This window comes from Ascidiella aspersa, chromosome 3 (genome assembly GCF_963924565.1).
Source record: "Ascidiella aspersa chromosome 3, kaAscAspe10.2, whole genome shotgun sequence".
NCBI lineage: Eukaryota > Metazoa > Chordata > Ascidiacea > Phlebobranchia > Ascidiidae > Ascidiella > Ascidiella aspersa.
This window is the reverse complement of record NC_139449.1, coordinates 24,609,860-24,632,567: the sequence shown is the minus strand read 5'-3', so window position 1 is coordinate 24,632,567 and position 22,708 is coordinate 24,609,860. Positions and strand designations below refer to the sequence as shown.

Genomic DNA, 22,708 nt, shown 5'->3' with positions numbered 1-22,708 from the left:
CTGTTTGTCTTTGAAGGTTAGCGGACAAGCAACATAAGGTGTGGCCAAAAAGTGCCAAAGAACGTTGCCATCTGTCCGGTGACGCCGGCACGAAATTTAACACATTACTAAAATTAAACTGTGCCCACTCGAGAACGTTACTTCCGTTTATGCCGAAGGTTGTCCTGTGACAATCCAGCTACGCACCAAGGAAAGGCGTCTTTAGACGCACCGCATCGCCGTAGCCGCTGCGACGCATTCCGCAACGGCTTCAGACCAGCACCAGACAATAGAGGAAATTGAACGGCGCGATGACGAGCTCGGTAGAGGTGCTGGCTCGCGCGCCGCTCGAGATAAACAGGGGCGCTACTACTTTGCCTCGTCGCTCTTCCTCCGCCTCCCACTCTCACTCCTCCTCGGGCGCAGCGAGGAGCTACGCTCTCGATGACGGCCACGACGTTTGGCAGCGGCGAGTAGCCGTGGGCGCTGGCCAGGAACAAAAACAAACGGAACAGCAGCCGCATCACCAGCACCAGCACCAGCAGCAGGTACTCGCGCTGAATGCAGCGGCGCGTGAACGGTCGCGCCTGAGTGCCCAGTCGCTGGAAAAACGCGATTCCGCACCGGGGGCCGCCGCCGGTGCTGGCCGAATCGATGGCGGTCGCTTCGATCTGACAGTGCAGCATCATCCCAACGCGCGAGCGACAGATCGCAATCAGTCAAACGCCTACAGCGAACCGTCAAGCAACGTCAGCATTAGCAGCAGCAGCGCTGTTACAGGGCAGCAAGAGGCTTCAGGCAGCGCGAATAGGTTCTCCACGAACCAAAACAACAGCAGCAACAAGGGCAGTAAGCTCAACCGTGTACAATCGCTGACTTTGCCCAGAAGCTTAAAGCCGACGCTCAGCAAGCCGTCGATTCTATCGCCAAAGCCGTTTGTGGCACCGAAGCCTAAGAGTCTGCGACCGAACAGCGCCGATCAAGTCAAGTCGGCGCCTACAAGCGGCGAAGGAATATTCCGCTTTAACCCGACAGGAATAAGGAAGGTGAGTGCGCCAAACGGGAATACAAAATCTAAACAAGTGACGACCTTTGACGCGCACGTTCCAAAGCAAGGTAGCCAGAGCTCCGTTTCGACGAAATCGAGCGGCAATGCAGCGTTGAGTCCGAGGTCATCTAACAGTGCTCCGCAATCACCGCCGACTCCAATGGAGAGCCCGGTCTTTATCGCCGCGCCTCAAGCCCCGGATATCCGAAAACTGCCGCCCAAAGTGGCCAGCAAGCCAAAGCACCGGCCGCCGTCCCTCACCATTAAATCGGAAATCAGCAACGGCATCGCGTCCCCGGAGCCTCTGTCTCCACCAATCGACTCTAGCGACCCAGCGCTAGCCCCTGTGTCCGAGATACGTCAGCGCTTTGAAAAAATGAAGATGAAGTTTAAAAAGCCCGAACCCGACCCGAAGTTCACGCCCCCCACAAGTCTGTATTCGCCTTATGGCGAGAACAACGGGACGATGAACCCCACGGCCAACGAGCTGTTTCGCGACATTCTAAACATGAAAGACCTCGAGTCGTTCGGTGATGACGAAACTTACGACAGCGATTACCTGGCAAACAATCCCGATCTGCTGGCCTCACCGTCCAAATCCGAACTGGAATACCTCAAGCAGGAGCCCTGGTCGCTGGAGCACGAGCGCCCTCGCGAGACAGTCGACGCGTCGCAGAATCTGCAAGATCTGAAAAACCGATACGAGCACGAGTTCGAGTCAAAGCTAATCAACTCCCTCATCTCGCCAACCGAGAAGAAGAAGTTCTTCAAAGACGGTCCGACTTCGCCCGCCTTAGGCCAGCATCAGCAGCCAGTCGTTCCAGCCTTTCCGCACTCGCAGTCGTCGCCAAATGTCGGCAAGTTGTCGCACGAGGCGGTTTTTGCGATCGAGAGTCGATTTGCCATGCCCGCTTACCCGAAGCCCAGCAATGACCAAACGCTGATGTTCGACGACGACCTCGAATTGCCCCCGCCGCCGGATCTACCTCCGCCGCCCGAGCCGCCACAAGATGATGGAATTCCTGGCGAAGCGACAAGCGGGCGTTTCTCCGAAAATAGCGCGAAAGAGCCAAAGGATTCCGTGGCGAAAACATGTCAACAACCGACGGCGTGGTTGGGCAGCAACCATCGGGCACCCGCAGTCCCGCAGAGAATCGATTCGAAGCGTGCTACGCCTCAGGACACTGCGGGCACGCGAGGAATTAGCAAACAACAGTCTTGGGATAACGGCGTCCAGCGAAGCGCGACTGGCAGTTTAAACAGTTCAGCTGATCAGTCGAGCGCGGAAATTAGCAGACAGAAGCAGGCGGGCGAAACGGCTGAACGAGCCGCCCCGCAGCAGCAGCAGTTTTGGCCAGGCGACGTTGCCAACGAAAGTGTCGGCACTTTCCCTGTCAGCATTCCGTACGATCAGCAGTCGCCGCCGAAACAGCAGCGCGACATCGACGAAGAAATTCTCTACTACGACAACATGGATATCATGGAGAAGGTGAGGCAGAAGCGAGAACAAGAGGAGAAACGTAGAGAGCAGCAAATCAAGGCCGAGCTGGCTCGACAGCGTGACACGTCAGCGGGCCTGACTGCTGCTGATACTAACGCCAGGCAGGCCAGCAACAACGATAAGGCGATGTTCAAGCAAAGCAGTCCACAGCAGATAATGGCGGCGGGTAAGACACCGCAGCCTCAAATACAGCCGAATTACGAAGAGACGGATACAATTCGGCGGAATAAGAATGCCGGCAAGGGCCATGGCCATCCTGAATTTCGCAATGCAATCGGGGAACTGGAGTTTGAATACAAGAAACTAAAGGAAAACTTGAGTGAGGATTCTGTTGCCTTGCCACCTAAAAACAGCCCACCCAAGTTGCCGCCGAAGCAATTAAAGTTCAACCGGCAGTCGGTAGCGAAAAGGGCCGACAGCCAGTCGTCACCGGATCTAACACCCACCGAGTCACAAGAAAAGGCCGTAACTGAACAAGCTGCAAAACGACTGAACCAAGCTCAGCTAAGGCTAAATGTAATTCAACCACAGTCGGCCAACGTTCCGCACATGCCTTCGCCTATGCCCCAGCCTTTGCAGCCTGCTTTTCCATTGGCGAGTTCGTCGGCTCTGTCGACAACTTTGACAACCCTGACGCCGTCGGCCATCATGCAGCAGCAGCTTCTAGCGCAGCAGTTTTCGCCCGAGGAGGTGCGCGCCAGGACCCTGGTGGACGAGCCACTGGCGCCTATTCTGGAAGAAGACAGCACTTACGGCGACTCATCGTCTTGCGCTTCCTCAGTAACAGGAGACGACGCTTCCGCCTACGCCGAGGAATACACGCTCAACTCCCGCCACGGCGGTAAACAGGTCACGTCGCTGGGCGGAAGCGCACTGAGCAGTGTAGCGTCTTCCCGACGCGCGCTCAACGAAGACAGCGAGCTGGACGGTGAAACCACCGAAACGGAGACTGTCATGTCCGAGCATTCGGCGCGCGGCGGCGGCAGCAGCACGGCCATGCAGTCGACCAGCAGTTCCACAGAAGAGTCGGACGCTTCTTCCGTTCGCTGGCAAAGCAACCCGATGCTGTTTCCCGGAAGCGTGAAGTCGCCGAGACCTAACAACCAGCCGATTGCCAGCGTTACATCCCCGAAAGCGGCGGATCGCCCGTTTCCACTCGAGAGTCAACCACGACCTGTTTTCCACCCGGCGCCGAAAGACTTGGCAGCCGACAACGAGGGCGACTACGAGTTCATCAGCGATGAAGACACAGAGAGCCATCACTCTTCGCGTCACGTCCTCAAACGGGACACGTCGCGCGAAAGTCGGCTCTCCGAGTCCTCAGTGAGCGGAGGCAGGAGCGCAGAGGGATCGCGCTCTTCCCAGAACGAATCCATTTCAAGGCATGAGCCCGAAAGGACGGTGCCGGATGTGGAGCCGTACGGCATGGTGGACTTGTCCAAGCTCGAACCGACTATTGTAGATATGCCGGCGCCCCGACAGCCGGATCAATTCCGCCGATCGACATCCTCAAACGAGCAGGAGCTCACCCCGTCCTCCATCATGTCATCGGTAAACGAATTTAACGAGGCAGTGGCCGTTGGAACGCTGAAGAGGAGCAAGTCGAGAGAGCAAGAAGACGGCAACCTGAGCGACACTCCCAACTTCCCGCTTGACTTCAGCGTCAATAAGAAGCCCAAACCGAAGAAGCGCTCAGCCGCTCCTACCTCCAAGCCTCCTCCTCCAGTCGCCCCAGTCCGGAGGAGCTCATTCGGCGCGGCAAAGTCGGAAGAGGTCGACGAGATCGGATACGACAACTTAGAAAACTACGGAGGTAATGGTCTATTAAGTCATTTTTATTTATAAAATACGTATTATTTTTTTATTGTACGTTTTACTGTTGCCTGGCTTGTTCATCTTCTGGTAAACAGTTTATCTAGATTAACAGTTTTTTAAAGGGTAAACACACAAATTATAAGTTTATAAAGATTTAGTCAGATGCAGAAGATTTTAAATATATTTATGTTGTGATGGGTACCTAAATTATTTGAACTCTGACAAATAAGATGCCTTAGGTCCTAGGCCTATGTGAATAGACTGCGATGCACGAATTTTAAATCGTAACCAATAGAATATACACAGAACACTGTGTCTAACTGCATTTAAAGATTCCTTGAAATGATGCTTAGAAACGTAAGCACATAGTTGAAAGTGGGGTTTAGCACTTTCCAGGCATTCAAACCGACCTACAAAAACGCGCATCAGTTTCAGTCAGTTCAGGTTTCTCGCCTTTGTTAGAGGCTCGTGGCAATCTCGCGGTTTCTCCAAAGTGCCACTGTGCCAACTCACAACTCCCTTTGTGACAACCGTACTAACAGTGCTAGACCAGAACACTTTCACTAGGCATTTGTACTTTGTAGCAGTGTCTGGCGCAGTGGAAATGTGATATTGGAGTAGTGATTTTACTGTAGCTTAGTTGGTAAAATAGACGCTTCAACTAATTATACGAAAGTGGATGTAGTGTAAGTGGTTAGAAATTGTTTTATAATCACCAGGCTGTGATTTATTGTTTATATTGTCCGGGTTCACAGAATCAACTGTTAAAGCGCGTTTCCATTTGGCATATTTTGACGCAACTAATAGTCTCGCCTATTGGCTGATTTAATAGAGCCGTAAAAAAGTGTACGATGCCAACCTCCTTCAAGCCGCTGTAAGCCGTCATCATTTATCAATCACGACAAGCGCGTAAAGCGGGTGTGATGAATTTATGACCGACGCCTTAAAACTGCCACCGCCTTTGCAACTGAGCCTGAATAATTAATTGCAATCCATAAACGCACAAGTGACGACGAACTTCGCTTTGAGGGGTCTGAGCGCGCCGCTTCTAAACACAAAGTTAATCATTGACGCGTGTAAAGTAAACACTGTCGTGTCTGCGATCCACTCCAGTGGGGTGTTCAGTTCTGACTTAATGTACGCCTTTTCAGTCATCTGGCATTAATAGTCGATCGGACAAAGGCTAAACAAGTGTTGTGTACGAGTGATTAAATGAGCAGTCGAGGTTAAGGCGATTTGTTTCCACGAACCTTGATGAGGAAACACATTGCGCAAATTCTATTAATTTCAAGGTATTTTAAAATGTGCATCAGTGTCGCGAAATGCTAGTTTATTTTGAACCTAAATGTAACCAACGTTTTTAGTAGCTCTCATTATATGTTAGGTAGTAGATTTGTGTTGAACGGCCGATAACCAGAAAGCTATAGAGTTACCTAAAATGAATTGTTTCTCAGTTTTGATTGGTAAAAAAAGAAACTCCCTTTATCTTCAGCTAAACTTAATAACTGAGTAAATAAAAGTATTCATTTTGATAGAGAGTAAGCATAATCAACATCTAAATTTCTCCACAAGTAACACTATTCGTGTTTAAAGTTTCAATTTGTGGATTTCTGTTGGTTAACATGTTTTTACAAAAGCTCCTTTATATGTTGACGCGGCCTTTGGTTTATTAGTCAATTTTCCCTCGAAGACTTGGGCAATACACCAGGTTTGTTATACTTAGCTTTTAGTTCACACAGGTTTTGCGAAGACGTCAATACTTCTAAAGCTTATGCAGGCGTCATGTGTAACCGGCACATCCTTGTGTTGCAGGCGAAACAAGGCGGGCTGCAGAGGAACAACGTGCGGCCGAGCAGCATAGAGAACGATTGAACTCGCAGAAATACGCCAAGTCCAACAAGAAAAAATCGGAACTGAGGCATTCCGGAAGCACCGGCAAGTTAGGCAGCCACAATTCGAACGATTCCTTGGCGTCGGAACCGGAACTATCGCGACAGAGGGCCGGGAGCCGTGGCAGCCTTCCTTTGTCCATCACTGAAGAACACTTGGCGCGTCACAGTTCGGCGGTGAGTGCCTTGGACCGCCATAAAGGAAATATCCAGCGCTCGAAGAGTAACGCCAAAGCAGAGGCCCAGGTCAGATCGCCCAGCGCCCGTAGGCTCGACAGACGACAAGAGGTGAAACAGCAATATCAGCAACAGCAACAGCAGCCTTCGACCCTTCCTCGCACGAGAAACAACGAAACTAACGGCAGCTTCGACCGCGATAATTTCGAAAAAGTAGCCTCACGCAGCGTGGACGTTTTCGAATCGACTGAGCACTACAACCAGCAGCAGAAGGACGGAAAATCGCCACCTACCGAGCTTTCGTCGTCGCGCAATCGAGCTCCGGACATCAGGCAGAACTTGCATTCGGCGTCGCAGGAAATTTCGCTGAAACGCCAAGCGCAGAAACCAACGTCGCCGCTTCGTTCGCGAGCCGAGGACCGGTCGCCACAAGTCAGGCACATCCCTAACAGTTCCCCCGATCTGCGGGAATTAGCAACGACACCTAACAAAGAGTACAAGCCCTTCCCAGTTAGCTCATTGGACTATGACGAGAGCTTGGACGACGGAATCGTCAACCCGTACGAGGAAGTCCCCTTCCGCTTAGAGGGCCAACCCGAGCCGGTGTTGAGGTTTCCAGCGCCAGACACGGAGGAACAGAAAGAGGCGAAAAACCGCGTCCAGGAAATTCTCGACAACATCAAACCGCCGGAGTCGCCGTATAAACCAAAACCACCGCTTCCGAGGTACCCGGTTGGCTACGACAATTTCTCCCAAGCTGAGAAAGAAAGGGAATCCAGGTCACGAGCAAGCAGCGGTATCGGAACCGACGAGAAGAAAGGATCAGCATCCGGAGCTACATCCTCTTCGTCTCCACCTCCGTCTCCGCTGGTCGACGAAAGATCGAAAACTTCCGGATTTTCCGACGCTGCCCCGACTCCGGTCTCGACGCCCGCCTCTGTCCGTTCGCACAAGAGAACACCATCTAAGGGCTCCACAAGTCCGCATCCAGACGATTCGGAACACCAGAACGACTCTTCTGACACTCCTTCTTCAACCGCGCCACGTTCCATCGGATTCCAGCTTCGAAATCTTCTCGGCGGTAACCAGGAGGGCAAGTACATCTCTCCCAGCCTGAGACGCAAGAGGTCCTTACTCAAGCGTTCGAAGTCGCCCGGAGGCAGCAGCAGAAGAGCGCGCACTCCTCCCAGATCAAAATCTCCGTCCAAGTCGGAGACCGATAAGTCCGTCGAAGCTTCCCAGGATAAACAGAGTCTCCGCGACAGCAAGCTATCATCGGCCGACCGCCAAAGGTAAAATGGGCTATTTTGAAGTAGGCGAAAATCTTAAATTAAGGGGAAGCTAAAAGGTTATATAAGGGTAGATAGTTACCCATTTTTTATTCGACCAAAATATTGTAAAATTAGCTTTATTTAACTATACGAAAAGTATAGATATGATTTAGCCTACACTTTTATTTTTAGTACGTTTTAGGGAACTGTAGCATTATATTTATCGTGTAATAAACGACCATGGGTGCTTTACTGGTGGCGACTTGGATTTATTTAAATCATATACACTTGTTCAGCATCAAATCAGAAGTTGAATCCGAGGTTTCGACTCCTCGCACAAAAGAGCGTTCTGCGTCGCAGCGTGTGTTGGAGAGGCGCGGAAGAGGCTTGCGCTCTTCCTTCAGGAGAAGATCGAAGGCATCTGAAGCGGAGGAGGACTCGACCGGAACCGAGACCGACAAATCCAAGAAGATGTCGTCAAAGTGGAGACGATCGAAGTCACAAGATCGGTCTCCGGAACGCTCCAAATCAAAAGAGAGAAAATTCCTGAGAAGGTAAAATTCAAAGTTGCGCCAACTTTTTTTAATTAAATTAGGTGTTGTTTTTAAGTTTTTTCGGGTTAACTTGTTTTGGTTAAATGGTACCTATTCGACTTTCCTATTTAGAGTTTTCGTAAGTTACCTATTTTATTCATCCTAATCAGTTCGTTAAGTTAGTTTTAAAGTTTTCTTGTTCTATTTAACTAAAAAAAGGTCCAGCGACAATATATACTTATTTCTTCCATTCATGTATTGGTAAACATCTTAATATCATGTTTTCATTTGTTTCCCAATTTCGCCTTTAGTGTAAAAGTGCTTCTAAATCAACATGTTTCCCGGTCAGAATTGATTTGTAACAATAAAGCTACTTTAACGCAGTGGTCTCCAACCTTTTTATTACCCGATCCCAATTTAATTTTACTGAAATCAGACCCCAGTTTGATACTTGAACTAAATAACACAACCGAAAGATTAGGCTTAAATATGCACAAGTCTACATTTTATTTGTTTGTTTTACCATTTTGATTTCATTCACTGCGCTTGTATCACCCACGAGAAATCACCAAAACTGCAGGCATTGGTGAGAGAAGGGTTTACGCGACCCATATGTGGTCGAGACGCATAGGTTGACGACCACTGCTTTAAAGCAACCGGTTTGGATTGGCAAGAGTGGCCTTTCAAATTACATTGCTGCAAAGTGCTAATTGGTATAAAAGTGATTGATTAATATTTAACTCTAACCCATACATATTTAACTTTAACTTTTCTTGCAGCTCGTTCCGACGCGCGAAGTCTCAGGAACGGCCGAACCCGAAAGCGCTGGAGGCTCGAGAGATCAACATCGGCGAAGACGATGAGGAGCGAGGAGGCAGGAGCTTCTTCCGGAGGAGCAGGAGCAGCTCCAGGAAGAGGGATCGGCGAGCGAAGTCTATCGAGAGGAAGGAAGACATAAACTCGAGCGGAAGTCGCGGCAGGAATCCGGTGAGCTTCTTCCGCAAGCTTCTCCGAAACAAGAAGGAAGACGAGGAGGGTGACGCCGACATTGTCCAAGTTCCTCTCGGTAAAGGTAGGCTTATCTAGGCGTTATTTGTTACTTTATTATTTGACATACACCCCTGTCTTAGTTTTTCGTTTTTAACCTTTGCGTACTCCACAAACAAAATAAAAATTGAAAAATATTAAATAGAGGTTTAAATCCAGAAGGCATGTTACTGAAAACTAGTGTTTTTTTCATCTTGGGATTGGTGGTAGACCGTTAAAGAATACCAATTGTTGTAGGGGAGAAAATCTGAGAGTTGTATGACGTATGGCGGTTTACAATACGAGATACTATATTTGAACGCTGTGAAGAAGTTTAAACTTTTTAAATTGTGCTTGACATTCCAGTGCCGTATATTACGTAAAAAGTTGTGTTATTTTATTACCAATCGCTTGTAAATCCTATTGTTTTAACCGTCACACACCAGCAAATGGCGTGTGTTTATAATTTAACATATCGTTGTGGTAAGCAAGTAAAGTATAAAGTTTAAAGCACAGCACCAGATGCTTTTGTATGGGAATATAAATGTAGCACAAACACCTGTCCCGCGAAATATTCACCCATACACAAGAGCTACAAATTGCAGCGCATTCAAACAGAGGCAAGCGCGTCTTGTAGACATGCCAGGTTATGCCTGCGCAATCGCGCATTCCCGCTATCGGCGGCGATCGGCAAGTCAGAACGTCTCGATCCGCGCCAGGCTTAGCCGTTCCACTTGGCGCCTTTCCTTCTAAATGACACGCGCGTCGAAGGCGAAAGCGATGGCTTGATGCGATAGTGCGCCTCCGCCACTGCCTTGAGGGTTTACGTGGTCTGGCGTATCGTTTTTCCAAGTCTGATGACACCGTTAGCTGTAACTTATTTCGATCTCTATTTTCGTGATGTCCGCTACCCGGAAACACATGTAAACGCAGTATGATGTACAAATGAATAGATTTTATTCGCTGTGACTTTAGTTTAATAGGCGAGAAATGTTAAAATGTTAATAATGTACACAACCGTTAATTTGAAATTAAACTTGTTTTGATACCTAAGTTAGCCTACTGTAAGTGCTTCTAAAATATATATTTTTATTCTGCCCGCTAAAATAGCGTTTTTCCTAAAGATGGTTGTCGAACCCACTGAATCACCTTCTATACTTGCTCTCTAGTTATACTATAACATACTTTAACGAACAGAATATTTTGCATTTAACGAATTTAAAAATGTTGAAGGAACGTTTAACTAAGGTTTTTAACCGTATTATATTAATAGTGCCTTTTTTTCGAATATTTATTCGTCAAAGAAAGTTAGGTACCCTATATGAAGCCTGGCTTTATGGACCATGTGCCTGTTTTTTTTTAATTTGCAATGATATACGACGAGATCCCATTGTCTGGCGTAAATACCGCTTTCAGATCACAAGCTGCAGGTGCGTTTGCATCTCGAAGCTCAAAGTCGGATTTACCGTGCTGCGTTTCAGGCTCGAGTGATTTATTGAGCCCGACTTTTATCTGCCAAGCGTAACCGTGTAAGGCCCGAATGTCACGTTCGGCAAAAATGGGACTCCCGTTTCTCGTTGTGTCTTGTTGCGAAGTGCCTTTATGCGCGGAGCGGTTATGGTTGCATTCGTGCATTCATAAACGTGGCAAACTGTGCACTTCGCCCGAACTTTCTCACAGCACGCTTGATATAATTCAGGCCGGATCCTTGACACAGTCATGCGAACTTATTGTGCAAAATATAGTCTTTTGCATCTGGATCTTGACATCAATTTACGACGTTGGTTTGTGTAATCTACGCATAACAAAGGACGTGTTTATTCCTCAACGACATTCCACAGAAGTAGACCTAAAGCGCGGTTAAAAGTTTGACTGTCATTTTCACATTTATTGAATTAGGATTATATTAACAGGTCACTAATCAAACAAAAAACTTTCTTCTTGGTTTAATGGATCACACCTTTTTACACAAACCTGTGGGTCCGTGTGGGAGAACAACTGCAATAAATCAGTCTATGTTTTTTGTTGCACAGGAGTTGACCTTTCAGAGTCCACTGAAGCGCTCACCACCATCCTGGCATACAAGGGAGACGAAGTGTCGGAAAAAGAGCAATGGAACCCCCCGCGCCCCAATCCGCCCCAACAGGGTCCGGCCGCTGGGGGCCGACAGCAGACTCCGAAATCCGGGTGAGGCCTCTTAGATTATCGCTCTTAATGGACCGTGAAATTCTTCGTGGGGATTGGTTGAGGTGAAATGTTCTTGTCACGGCCTTAGATTGACACAGAGATACGGATTACTTTCTTGGCGCCGTTCTATGCAAATTATCAAGATAATGCGTGGAATCTTCATGCTTTAGCCAAAATAGGCAACATAATTTGAAATAAAATTTAGAGTTTACTAGAGTAAATATATTATTTACTTTTCGGCTTACGAATAAAAAGCAAAGACAAAACACCTTCAAGCCTAATTTTAATCTTTGCTCGTTGCTCTCCACATTGATTGAGATCAAAAATAAAAACAAAAAACCTTCATTGCTTTACATACCCTGCGCGGCCTGCTGTTGTAAAACTATCGAAAATGACGCGCGTGAAATCCCAGTCAGGCGTAAAATCCGCTGGGTAAGGGTCAGAAAAAACAGTTGCACAATGCTTTTCTGGTGGCGACAAGCGCCAAGACATCGCTGGACCAAAGTGCTAGTATGAGCGGAACGGAATGCAGCGCAGCGTAAATGCCACTAAGCTACCAAAGAGCTACATTTGGCTTGCGTCGGCCCACGCCCTTTGCTGTAGACCGACCGCGGTGGCATTTGTCCGCTTACCTAAAGTGCAGATTGACAAGTTTGACACGCATTCCGCTTCCACAAATGCATGTGCGAATGTGCGTGCGGCAACGGTTGCCAACAAATAATACATCTTCATTTTAATAGGTTGCTAGTAGTTCAGTTTAGGCAAAATCATGTTTTTTTGGTTAAATCCAACGAATTAACCTTTAAAACGTAAAACACTCAATATTTATTTTATTAAAATAGGCATTAGCGTATTGTTTTTTTTTTTGGGGGGGGGAGGGTGGTATTTTTAAATATGTATGTTGAATTTTTGTACTTTGAACGCGTTACGGCCTACATACAAACAAGTTTTAATAAGTCACCTGCGCGATTAAATTTTAAACCGAACTTTCGAGATGAAATTTTTGGCTGGCGACCAATCACAAATGTTGACCACATTTTCCTAAGTTTTGTATTGTTTACCACTGCAGGTCCGCCGCAAGCAGTCCAAGCAAAGGAGCCGGAAAAGCAATGCACTCTCCCCTTTCGCACCGCTCTAAGAAAATGCTGTCCTCGCGCGCTCATGGCGATCATAGTACTGGCAGCTCTTCCGAAGGAGTAGCGGCTGATCACAAATCAAAGAGGACTTCTGATGCTTACGGAAATCTAGGTTGGCTGCTTCCCATTTGTTATACCGCAAGTCATTATAAATCGGGTTAGGAAGATCAATATGCGCACTTTCGATTCGATCGTTTAAAGAAATCCAATTTAAAAGCAGATCGATTTTTATTTTTAACCCTGATGTTTGAGATATGCCACGCTAAATAAGTTGAGTCCAATCACATATGTGATCCATTTTAGTTTGAATTTTTATTAATGTTTCTATTTAAAGCAAGACAATTGTCCCCAAAACACGCATCTTTAACCCTGCCCTGTCAATTGCGTTTGATATTGAGCGCTTCTGGTATGTGTGACACCGCTCAAAACGGTGGCATGAATCATTTATACGATAGGTTACGCCTGCAACTTGGCCTGGTGCCGCGTTACCTCTGACAAATAAGTGACTGAAGCATGCTTGCAACATAAGTTTTAAACCTTAATGCATTGTGCAACCCTTATCGTAAAATTAGCAGTGTTGATAAGACAAGTCATTTTTTAAGTGCCAGTCAAGTCATTTGCGATATAAATTAGGGCCAAGATAAGTTATTTGCGAAAAATAGCCCAGTCAAAGTCTTATTTCAAGACATTGTTGTAGCAAGTAATGTCAAAGTCATTCAAAATTTGTTCATTGTTCTATTCTGAGCCATATTTATTTAGCAACCAACAAAAACGTATAGCATATAGCGAGCAAACGATTTTACAAACAAAAAGTTCGGTAAAACTAACCCCCAAATTAAAAATAATATTAATTTAATCAACACACTCAAATTAAAATCAAGTTATTTTGCCTATTATATTTAGGTCAAGTCATTTAAAATCATTGACTTTCATTGGATCATGTTAATGTCTCCTATATGCATTTTACTCTTGCGTGCTGTGACGAGGCAACTTCTTGCTTGAGCTTGTTTGTTTTTATTGTCACGACAACTTCATTGAAATGTCGAAGCCGAAAATAATCCAATACGTTTGCTTAGTCTCGTGTCAGGCACCGGTTTAACTGACAAGTGCGAATTTGTTTTCATATGTCTGGTATTCATTGTTGGTCACGCTTGCCAAGAAGCGTGTAGCAAAGGCCAAAAGCTATAAAGGCGTTGGTACAGCGGCGACACTTTTCTGTAACAATTTTGACACGCTTCACTCATAAGCCGGTTGTAGCTATACCTCAGTAATACCTAAATTCTCTTGTTACACAAAAAGCATGTTTGTACTTTCCTTGAAATTTGGCATTGTCTAAGTTAAAAACGGCTCAGTGGTGTTTAGCAAAAGAAATACAGCAAAAAAGTCGGCCTATAGATTATACTTTAAAGTGAATTCTAACCGCCCCTGGCATATGGTTAGTTGTGCACAAGGTACATCTCGCTAGATTTTCCATGCAAGGAGCTATCAAAAAGTGAGTTCACGTCCCGAACAATTTTGTTCGCTCAATAATTACTGTAAAATCCTAAACTTGCAACACAGGTACCAACCGTGCTTTTCTCACTCCACCACAAAAGCCCGCCAGGCCGTCAAGTAGGAAAAGCAGTTTCAGCAATTCTCTGCCAAGCTCCGATTCCGAAAGACACTCAAAGGCTGACGTAAGTTTTGCTATCGGGCCGTGCTTTTCTATTTAACCTCACGAATTAGAGAATAGTGTTCCTAGTAAATCTTTTAACGATCAAAAGGAAAACAGTTAGCACTTATTCAAAAAAGAACTGCTCTTTTTTGCGCCATGAGCCTTCACGTACACCCGCATTCCGAGAAAGTTTATTCAAGCCGTAATTACATTGTGGTGACTCGTCTTAATTACGTTGTGGCAACAAAGGATCTGCTCCCGCTGCTTTACAGCAATGCTCGTGCTGGTTTTGCACTGCTGACTTTTGTCGCTTAGCACACTGCAATTAGTTTTTTATTTGTTAAACAAAATTTACACGGTGAACACTATTCTATTAAAGGAATGCCATAATGCAGTAACTAAACAGAGGACATTATAAAATGATTAAAATACTAGCCAATTTGGCCTGTCAGGAAAACATCAGATCATTTACTATTAAAAATTACGAAATAGAATGTAGATCAAAAATTTTTGTCACAACTGAAACAAATGTCGTTTTTAGAAGCTAAAGATTTTAAATTTTTTTCCGAAGTTTTTCTTTGAAATGGCGTGTCCTCGGGCATTTGTTTCTCTTGGAACTTTCCTCTAGATGAACAAAGTGCCAACGCACGTCAAACCGGTGAACCACCTAAAGTGCTTCGTGATTAATCACTTGGCCTACTAACAAATAGCGTCGAGGATTGGCCACATGGTCAAACTTGAACAGACGACAAATATCTGCCACACAACGAGGCTTGTTTAAGGCAAAATGTCTCATCGCCGGCGGCGAAAAACTAATTAAAGTTCCTGTATCCACCAAAGTCGGATATCTTATCGAATAATGCAGTCTTGCGCACTGTCTACTGCGGTTGCGGAGTCTTGCTTTGGCAATCGCCTGGAAGCAACAGCACTAATTGCTGTGTATATGAATTAATGCCGAGGCGCACAAGTTGCTTGCTAAGTAGATTTCCGAACAACATTTCCTTAAAAAGAAGTTCTTTAAAATGTTTTTTAATACAAGCTTGCTTGTCAACCTTGCTTCCAAAATTTTTCTTTGATCTTTTTTCTTGGGACTAAAACTTTATCTCTAAGGCACGAAGTATAACAAATAAATTGGTATTTAAACTGCCCCAATCCAACCTACATAATTCATGAATTGGAATATTCGCGCGACAAAGACCAGACAGAATTCGGCGGACATTGCGGCTTAACGGTGGCGGGCCGTTGTGTAATTTGACACCGGGTTTCATTAATCTGAACGGCAAAAATGCTCTCAAGCTGGCACGGCTGCCCGCGTCCGATTAAAAATACAAATCGTGCAAGGAAGCTCAGTTATCCAGTATAGGCCAGTCGAGGTCTTCGGTTTCGCTTATTTAGCATACGGTACTTTAAACATGGTGACCTATATGAAATAAGAAACTTGTAAGTAATTTACTAGAAATTCCTATGTTCTAGAAACAATTTAGTCTCGGACTGCTTTCATAGTCAATTATCGCCATTTATAAATTTCGTATTATACGCTTCAAAGCGGCCTATAGCAAGTAGAATTACAAAGGAACATATTAAATCACGAACCACCGTTACTTTCAACGTCCTTATCTATTTTATAGGACGCTCTGGACCTGAAGAAGAGCGCTTTGCGTCATCAGCTACTCAACAAGAGCGGGACCCACCTCCGTCGCAATCTTCTCACCAACCGGGAGTACGACTCGGACACCGCCACCAGCGTCCTCGCCTCCGACGCCGACAGTTCCACTGGAGTCCAGTCGGATGTTGACAGCGGGGTTCCGTCGCTCAGGTGAGAGGCATATTTATTTCACGCAGTGAACAGATAGCAGACATACGTACGCCTCTTTGCAAGACAACTTAAAAGTCTTAGTAAGTTTACAAGGCCTGCAAAATAGCGCAAAACAGTTCGAGCAATAAAGGCGGTAGTGTGGCTTTTGCCAAACACGTTTTTTGATAAAATTAAGCTTTGAAGTAAAAATCACTGCATTATATCGCGAAAAATGTCTGAAAACCCTATTTACACCAGATTACACCAAATAGGCACCGATACCTCCAGAGTATCGGACATATACCGATACTAGGACTGAACATATTGGGATGTGGGAAGCACTAATTGATGGTTTCTTCCACAAGGAGACGCCAGATATCATCTGCCACAGGGTGGATCCCCTAATTAAATACCCGAGGGACATTTGTTTCGGATCAGGCGAAAACTAAAACTATTAAAAAACAGGAGATTAGACACGCGATTGTTTTTGAGGAATTGACGGAAGAAAGATTTAAGTTTGACGTTTTGATCGTCGAAATTTCATGCTTATGGTGCTTAAACGCTCGTCCAGTGGTCGGTTAACTGGCATTGGGCCTTAAAGCCTGAGACCGCAGAGACATTCTCACCAAAATCCTTGTTGATTTTATACGCAAAATGCAGGACTGGTATTATATCAAAAATCGACATACTTTTGACGAATTGTAACTGTTGAAAATCAGTAAAATTGAATTTTTCGTTGTTTGTATGGCAGAGTATATTAAAGATTAGTTTTCCGATGTTGTTCGTTATAGAATGACCCTTGGTTACTTTCAATAACAACAAATTGTTGTCTGACATGACGGTGCCGTTTATTTTAGATTAGGTCATGTGCTCTGTCACCACATTACTGTATATTCAAGCAAAATGCAGTGTAGTTGGTTTAGCGTGGGACTAGCGTTCTGTTGCCCATGTGAAAGATCTACCACCTACAATTTAGAGGCTGTTAAAGCGTAGCTCCTGCATTTTTCTCCTCTTATCTGATTAAGATAGAATCTCGAGATCGAGTATACGTGTACGGTACGCTGTTTATTTGTTCGAGCCAGTAGACTGTAGCAAACTTCAACATGGAATTGCTTTATTGTTTCAATGTAAAGGACGCGAGGAGATCGTATTTCTGTTTGGTGTTTACCTATGTGAATGTCAACACTTACCATATTAACTGTTTTTCCCGAAACAACACCGTTTTTTTCGTAACCGCTTCGACCCTATAGCTACCTTACGCACCGCCTAACCTTACCCCGTCTGCTGACCCCTAATCCACCCAATGATTACGGTCAACAATCTAAGCGTAACCCAACTGTCGGGTATTTCCAGTTAGCGCTTGGAACTGGTTTCCCGTTGGCTTTCATTGGCTACATTCTGCTGCTAGGGTGGCAATAATGCCATCGTTTGCAGATGCTGTCAATAAACCGCATATTTGGGTTTTTCTTTTATTAACTGTAATACCTGGTATATCTCTAAAATCGCATTGGAAGTATAGTTAATCGACGTATTTCCGTTTTAAAACAATCTTTAAATTAATATGCTGTTGCTGCCAGGCATTGTTTAAGTTGTTACACTGTTTTTCCGGCAAAAATTTAAGTGCCAACGTTTCTATTACCTATCAGGGAAATATAATTGCAACTATAGGCGAAAATATATATATATTTTCTAGAATCTAGACAAACAATAAAAGAAAAACAACAATGGACCACGTTCCAAAGTCTAAACAATGTTTACGTATTGATGTTTATAAAAAAAGTTGTTTGGTATGGCATGTTTTTCATCTTGCAAACTTTTAGATCTGCGATGAAACGAGGTACTTTCGCGAAACTCAAAGGCACCTTACGCGACTCTATCGCCCCCCGGCGGCCAGTTCGCGTCGTTTCGCCGAGAAGGTCCAAGTCGGATCCCTCGATCTTCGTCGACAACCCGGACCCGAAGAGCACCTACTACAACATCAACGAGGACGGAACACCCAAGAGTAACCAACCGGAGAAGGAGAAGTAAGTCAAAAGATAGTTAATGAGAAAGCTAGCATTTATGCGGACGTTCCTGTCAAGGTTTTGTAATATTTTTTTTTATGAATGAATAAAATCGCAGAAAAAGCACAAGGAAAACAAATTATAATAAGAAAGTTCTCAGGCAGCTAACGACCATTTACTTTTGTGTATCGCCCTAATTCCTCTTTTTAAAGCCGAATATTGCTCGGAACTTCGCACAGAAGATAACATCGCCAAAAAGCGTAACATATAGTTGGGACACTTAGGCATATTTACATTAATAAATGACATACTTTGCGCATAAAAGGACACAAATCTCAAATGTTTTTGCGCGGTTTATTTTTGTGCACTCCGAAGGGTAATTTGGGGGAAAAATACACGATATTCGTAGTTTCATACTTAACGAAGCGCTCACGTTTTCCCAGTATAAAAACGTTACAGGGCACACATAAAACAAGTAGTATACGGTGTACGGTAAAAATATACTTTTTCAGAAAACGAGCGAGTAAGCTGGCCCCCCACAGGCGACGGAATCAGAAACAAAGTAGACGCCAGACGGCGCCCGTGGATCTTGCCTATCAAACCCACCAGCGGAAGAAATACAGGACTCTAGTTTCACTCAATGCCCAGACACTGCGCAAGGTGATTATTTTTTTATGCTGCTAGACCAGGGTATCTTAAACTGGGGATCCCCCTTACGTGGACTAGTTTTGGGGGGTCCACGAAGGCATATTTCAAATTTTAATGTATTAATTGTGATTTTTCAAAAAAACAGTTTAATTAAAAATAAAAAGTTTTTGCAATGAATGTATATAGACTCCATTTCAATTTCACCTTTTTTTGGACGGAGCAGCGTATTTTTGAAGTCTATTTGCATTATGACATTAATATAAGACGTGTTCAACACCTGAAGGTGCTAAATTATGCTCCTACTTTCGAAACTCAGACTGATAACAATTGCGTCCCATCTCATATAAGAAATGCTTGAATTGCTTCTCAGTCACATTAACTGAAGATGATACAAGCTCGTATCGAAACGTCTTAATCAAGATGATGTCGATCTACTCGACCTTTTTGGCTTTGCAATTTATTATCAATATAAGACGACATTTCTAAAACTTTCATGCCGACCTTGGTCCAGGCAAAGCGAAAAAAAAGAATTATGGTTCCACTGTAAAAAAAGTTTAAGAACCACTGTGCTAGACTATCAATTCAATTGTATATAAATTTCCTGTTTAAACCCAATGTCTTGTTTTAACTCGCAGGTCACCGAGAGATGGTTGTCAGAGTGGAGAAACAAGCTCCCAGTCGGGGGATTTCTCATTACGTCATGGTCTGACGTAGCGCTGGAGAGCCACCGTCCGTTGTGCATGATCGGCAATAGCGTTGTGTACAGCTCTATATCGACCGGGAACAACCAATTTAAACTGGCTTGTCAGGTAATTTGGGACGGGTGATTGTGCATATTTTAGCGGTCATTTATATATTGTATAACTATTGTCGCTACTTTTAGCATTAATGTTAACCTTCTTTAGTGGTGTTTAACCTATACAAAAAACTTTATATGTGCTTGTTTGTTTATATTCGAAGCCTTAACTCGACTAATTCATTCCGACAAATTGCAAATTGTAGTTATCTAAGTTTTAATTTTGCAAAATCAAACATTTTTTTATTTTGTTTCATAACACCTTCTTTTCCTGACAGCTGTACGACCAACTGGACGTGGACGATCGCATGATGCGTAGGCTGGACAGCTGCGCGTCCCTTCCCGCTCACCCCAACACGTGCGGGGTTTGCAGCAGCTTCCCCTGCAGGGTACCCCGTTCCCTGCTCGACCCCAACTCCAGGGGCGGGGCGGCCGACGCCCTTTGCGTGGTCCTCTCGAGTCGCCCTTACCAGTCCATGCAGGTAGGTTTGCTGTTCTATTTTTAGTAAAAAACTAGCTATGTTACTCCCCAAAAAAATGTTTTTTCGCCTATTTATGTAAATTCAAAAAATTTCTCGCGATTTCTCGATTACGTATCCACTCCAGTATTATCCAGTAGCCTATGTCTTACCCCATTTTTAAAAGGTGCGTCTCATCTCACCCTTGACAAAGAAAGTTTTGGCAACTTTAACAATACAACGGCGTTTTTTTCGCTTTGGGCAAATCGATAATATCTTTGTAATATAGCACTTTTATTGAAAGTAACACCTCTCCAACCTAAAATTTTAACATAATAAGCGAACTGCGTAGTTTTATTAGGATTACTTCGTTATGACATCTTGCTTCGTAAAAACAAAAATCCTAAAACAAAAATCCTAGATCCGCACCTGACTAATATAACTGTATAGTTTGATTCAAACCCGATACCATGAATGCAGTTCAGCAGTGCAGTAAGCAATACTTTAGCGACCTCTAGCTTTTTCATATACTGTTAAAGAAGCTGCTTCTCCTACAACAAATACAGTGTAAGAATCACCGTAGACAATGTGTAGGAATTTTTTAAAACGATTTTGTTTATTTTTCAAAAGGAGCACCTCGATCGCGTTGTGATTAAGGAAGAGCCGACCGAATATCACCGCCAAGTCCTCATCACCGTCCTCCAGCTTCTGCAGGGCATGCGGCATCTTCTCTCCTCCGGATTCGATCTTCCCGGCGTCAGCGCCGAGCACCTTGTGATCACCGAAGAGCGGGGTTTCCTCCAGATTCTGCCGCATCTCGACTGGAGCGACTCGGACGACCCGGTTCCACGCAAGGACGTCAACCGAGTGCTGGACGCTTACCAGAGTTCGGACTCTGACAACAACGCCTTTCCGAAACGACTCTCCCATACCCAACAGGTTGCCAGGCTCATTAAGAAGCTTCTTCACAACGGGAGTCTGGTAGCCAGCACCGGCGGACTGGGACGCCCCGGGGATCGGGGATCGGCCGCCTCCTCGGTTTCTAGAGTTGTCGTTCCCGGAACCAAGTTCTCCTCCGCCATCAAGCACATCATTCACTACCTGGACGCAAGTCCACCGGTCGGCATCCAGGAAGCGATCGACGTCGTCCAGTGCGCCCTCTGGGGTCCGGAAGACCTTGAGGACGTCGGAGTGGACGACGTGAGTCCCTACTCCGCCCTTGAACTGTGGATCGAGTTGGAACAAGCGAAGCTGGTGAATAGTCTGGCCGTTCTCACTCCCGGAGAACGTCTTCTACCAATCTCCTTCCTCAAGCATCAGTACTTCGCCACTGTCCATCCGGAGGTGCTCTTCAAGGGTTTAAAGGTGTTGCAGAGGATCTAAACACGGCCGTCAATCATCATTGCCTTTTCTGCAGCCTGAAGTTCGCCGTTTCAGCTTTCAGCAGTCACTTATCGCGTTGCAAAGTGCTGTCAATTTTATTTTATTCAAGTAGCAGATGTTGATGTATGCTTTTTCCTTACCTGCGTCTTTTTTGACATGTATGCAGCTTGCTAAAATATTTTATCTCGAAGCGCCATCGCCTGTATTTTTCATTCATATGCTCAAGTTACTCGACACGTCAGCCCGCCTTTGTTACTTTTAACTTGAACGTTTTATTCCAACTCCCTGGTGAACTCTATAGATATTCTATTATTGCAATCTGCGTGGCCTCTGCTAAAAGAAAGTTCCGTGCAATACAACTCATGTTCCACTCTTCTTAAAAAAAAGAAATACTGACCAAAACTGCTAGATATCTCAAATGCGAAAAGACGCAAGCTGTCTATTTAACATTTGCTATGCTTATTGTGTCAACCACCACTCCTGAGACGTTTTGCACAAAATACCAGAGGCTTCATGCGTTCAACTGAGAAAACGTGGTTTTCTATTGTGCGCACAAAGCGTTATTGTTTTTTGTTTTGTTTTGATTGTGATAACAAAGTATTGTTTTGATTCAAATCCGTATCTGCGTCCTTTTCCCGCGCTTTTGTGCCTCGTCTAAACCACCGCGATACTGCCAGCGGATTTTATTCTCACCACTAACCCCCACTTTTCTTGTTGGTTTTCGCTTTCAACAATACAGGAAACGCCTGTGTTTTAAGCTTTGCTTTGTTGGTTGCTTCTGCGGTGGACTTTACCACTACGTAAAAAGTATAACAAGCGTGTAATCTATGCCGTTCCGGGCGAAGGATTAGTTTGCCACTAATCAAGTTGGGCGCTATAACTGGCTTTGTTACCGTAAAAAGTCTGACCCTGAACAAGTTGCGCCTTTCGAAGGTTAGAGTTAAATAGTCCGAGTACAATGCTCACAACAAAAGACCCGTTCTAATTAAAACAAATCATTTCTTTTGTAGATAAGATACCCGGTGCCACTTGGTATGGCAGATTAACCTAAATGTTTGAGATGACACAAAATGTTTGAGATTACAACGTTTATGTCCGTATATTGGCATTTGTTTTTCAAACAACAGGTTTCAACAATAGTAAATAGTTCGTGACAGTTCAATCCGAAATTCGTTAAAATTTCGTTAACAAAAACTATTATGCGGCCTCGAAATTAGCACACTCTAACCAACTTTCATTAAACAGGTTTCCTGAGTTGATGCATTTGTACTCAACCTGGAATAAACCAGCAAAACTATATGACCCAGAGCTTAATCAATTAACCAATTAACGAGCCACAGTCGCCCACGCTTCTTTAGTTGAATACGTCCGTTGGAAGTGCAAGTTTGGTAAAGGTTGTTATGCTTTTG

General features: G+C 44.9%; 1 protein-coding gene across 2 annotated transcripts; it reads left to right on the top strand.

Moving 5' to 3' along the window:
- The first annotated feature begins 28 nt into the window (after nt 1-28).
- On the top strand, nt 29-22,050 carry LOC146161069 (uncharacterized). 2 transcript variants are annotated; one of them, XM_083384706.1, is made up of 13 exons: nt 29-4,341; nt 6,156-7,701; nt 7,977-8,234; nt 8,993-9,279; nt 11,273-11,426; nt 12,496-12,674; nt 14,123-14,238; nt 15,845-16,032; nt 17,832-18,035; nt 18,527-18,674; nt 19,298-19,471; nt 19,737-19,940; nt 20,547-22,050. In XM_083384706.1, exons 1-13 carry the CDS (start codon nt 291-293, stop codon nt 21,297-21,299), a joined length of 8,262 nt encoding a protein of 2,753 aa, XP_083240832.1. In that variant the 5' UTR covers nt 29-290; the 3' UTR covers nt 21,300-22,050. The 2 variants fall into 2 exon arrangements, with proteins under 2 accessions (XP_083240832.1, XP_083240830.1); XM_083384704.1 differs by having other exon boundaries at nt 8,993-9,285.
- The last annotated feature ends 658 nt before the right edge of the window (nt 22,051-22,708 follow it).

Bases quoted from the DNA above. Each gene is read 5' to 3' on its own strand.
- LOC146161069 (XM_083384704.1), top strand. From the start codon at position 291: ATGACGAGCTCGGTAGAGGTGCTGGCTCGCGCGCCGCTCGAGATAAAC. The intron at 7,702-7,976 runs GTAAAATGGGCT...ACACTTGTTCAG, and splicing joins TCATCGGCCGACCGCCAAAG to CATCAAATCAGAAGTTGAAT. The intron at 14,239-15,844 runs GTAAGTTTTGCT...TCTATTTTATAG, and splicing joins AAAGACACTCAAAGGCTGAC to GACGCTCTGGACCTGAAGAA.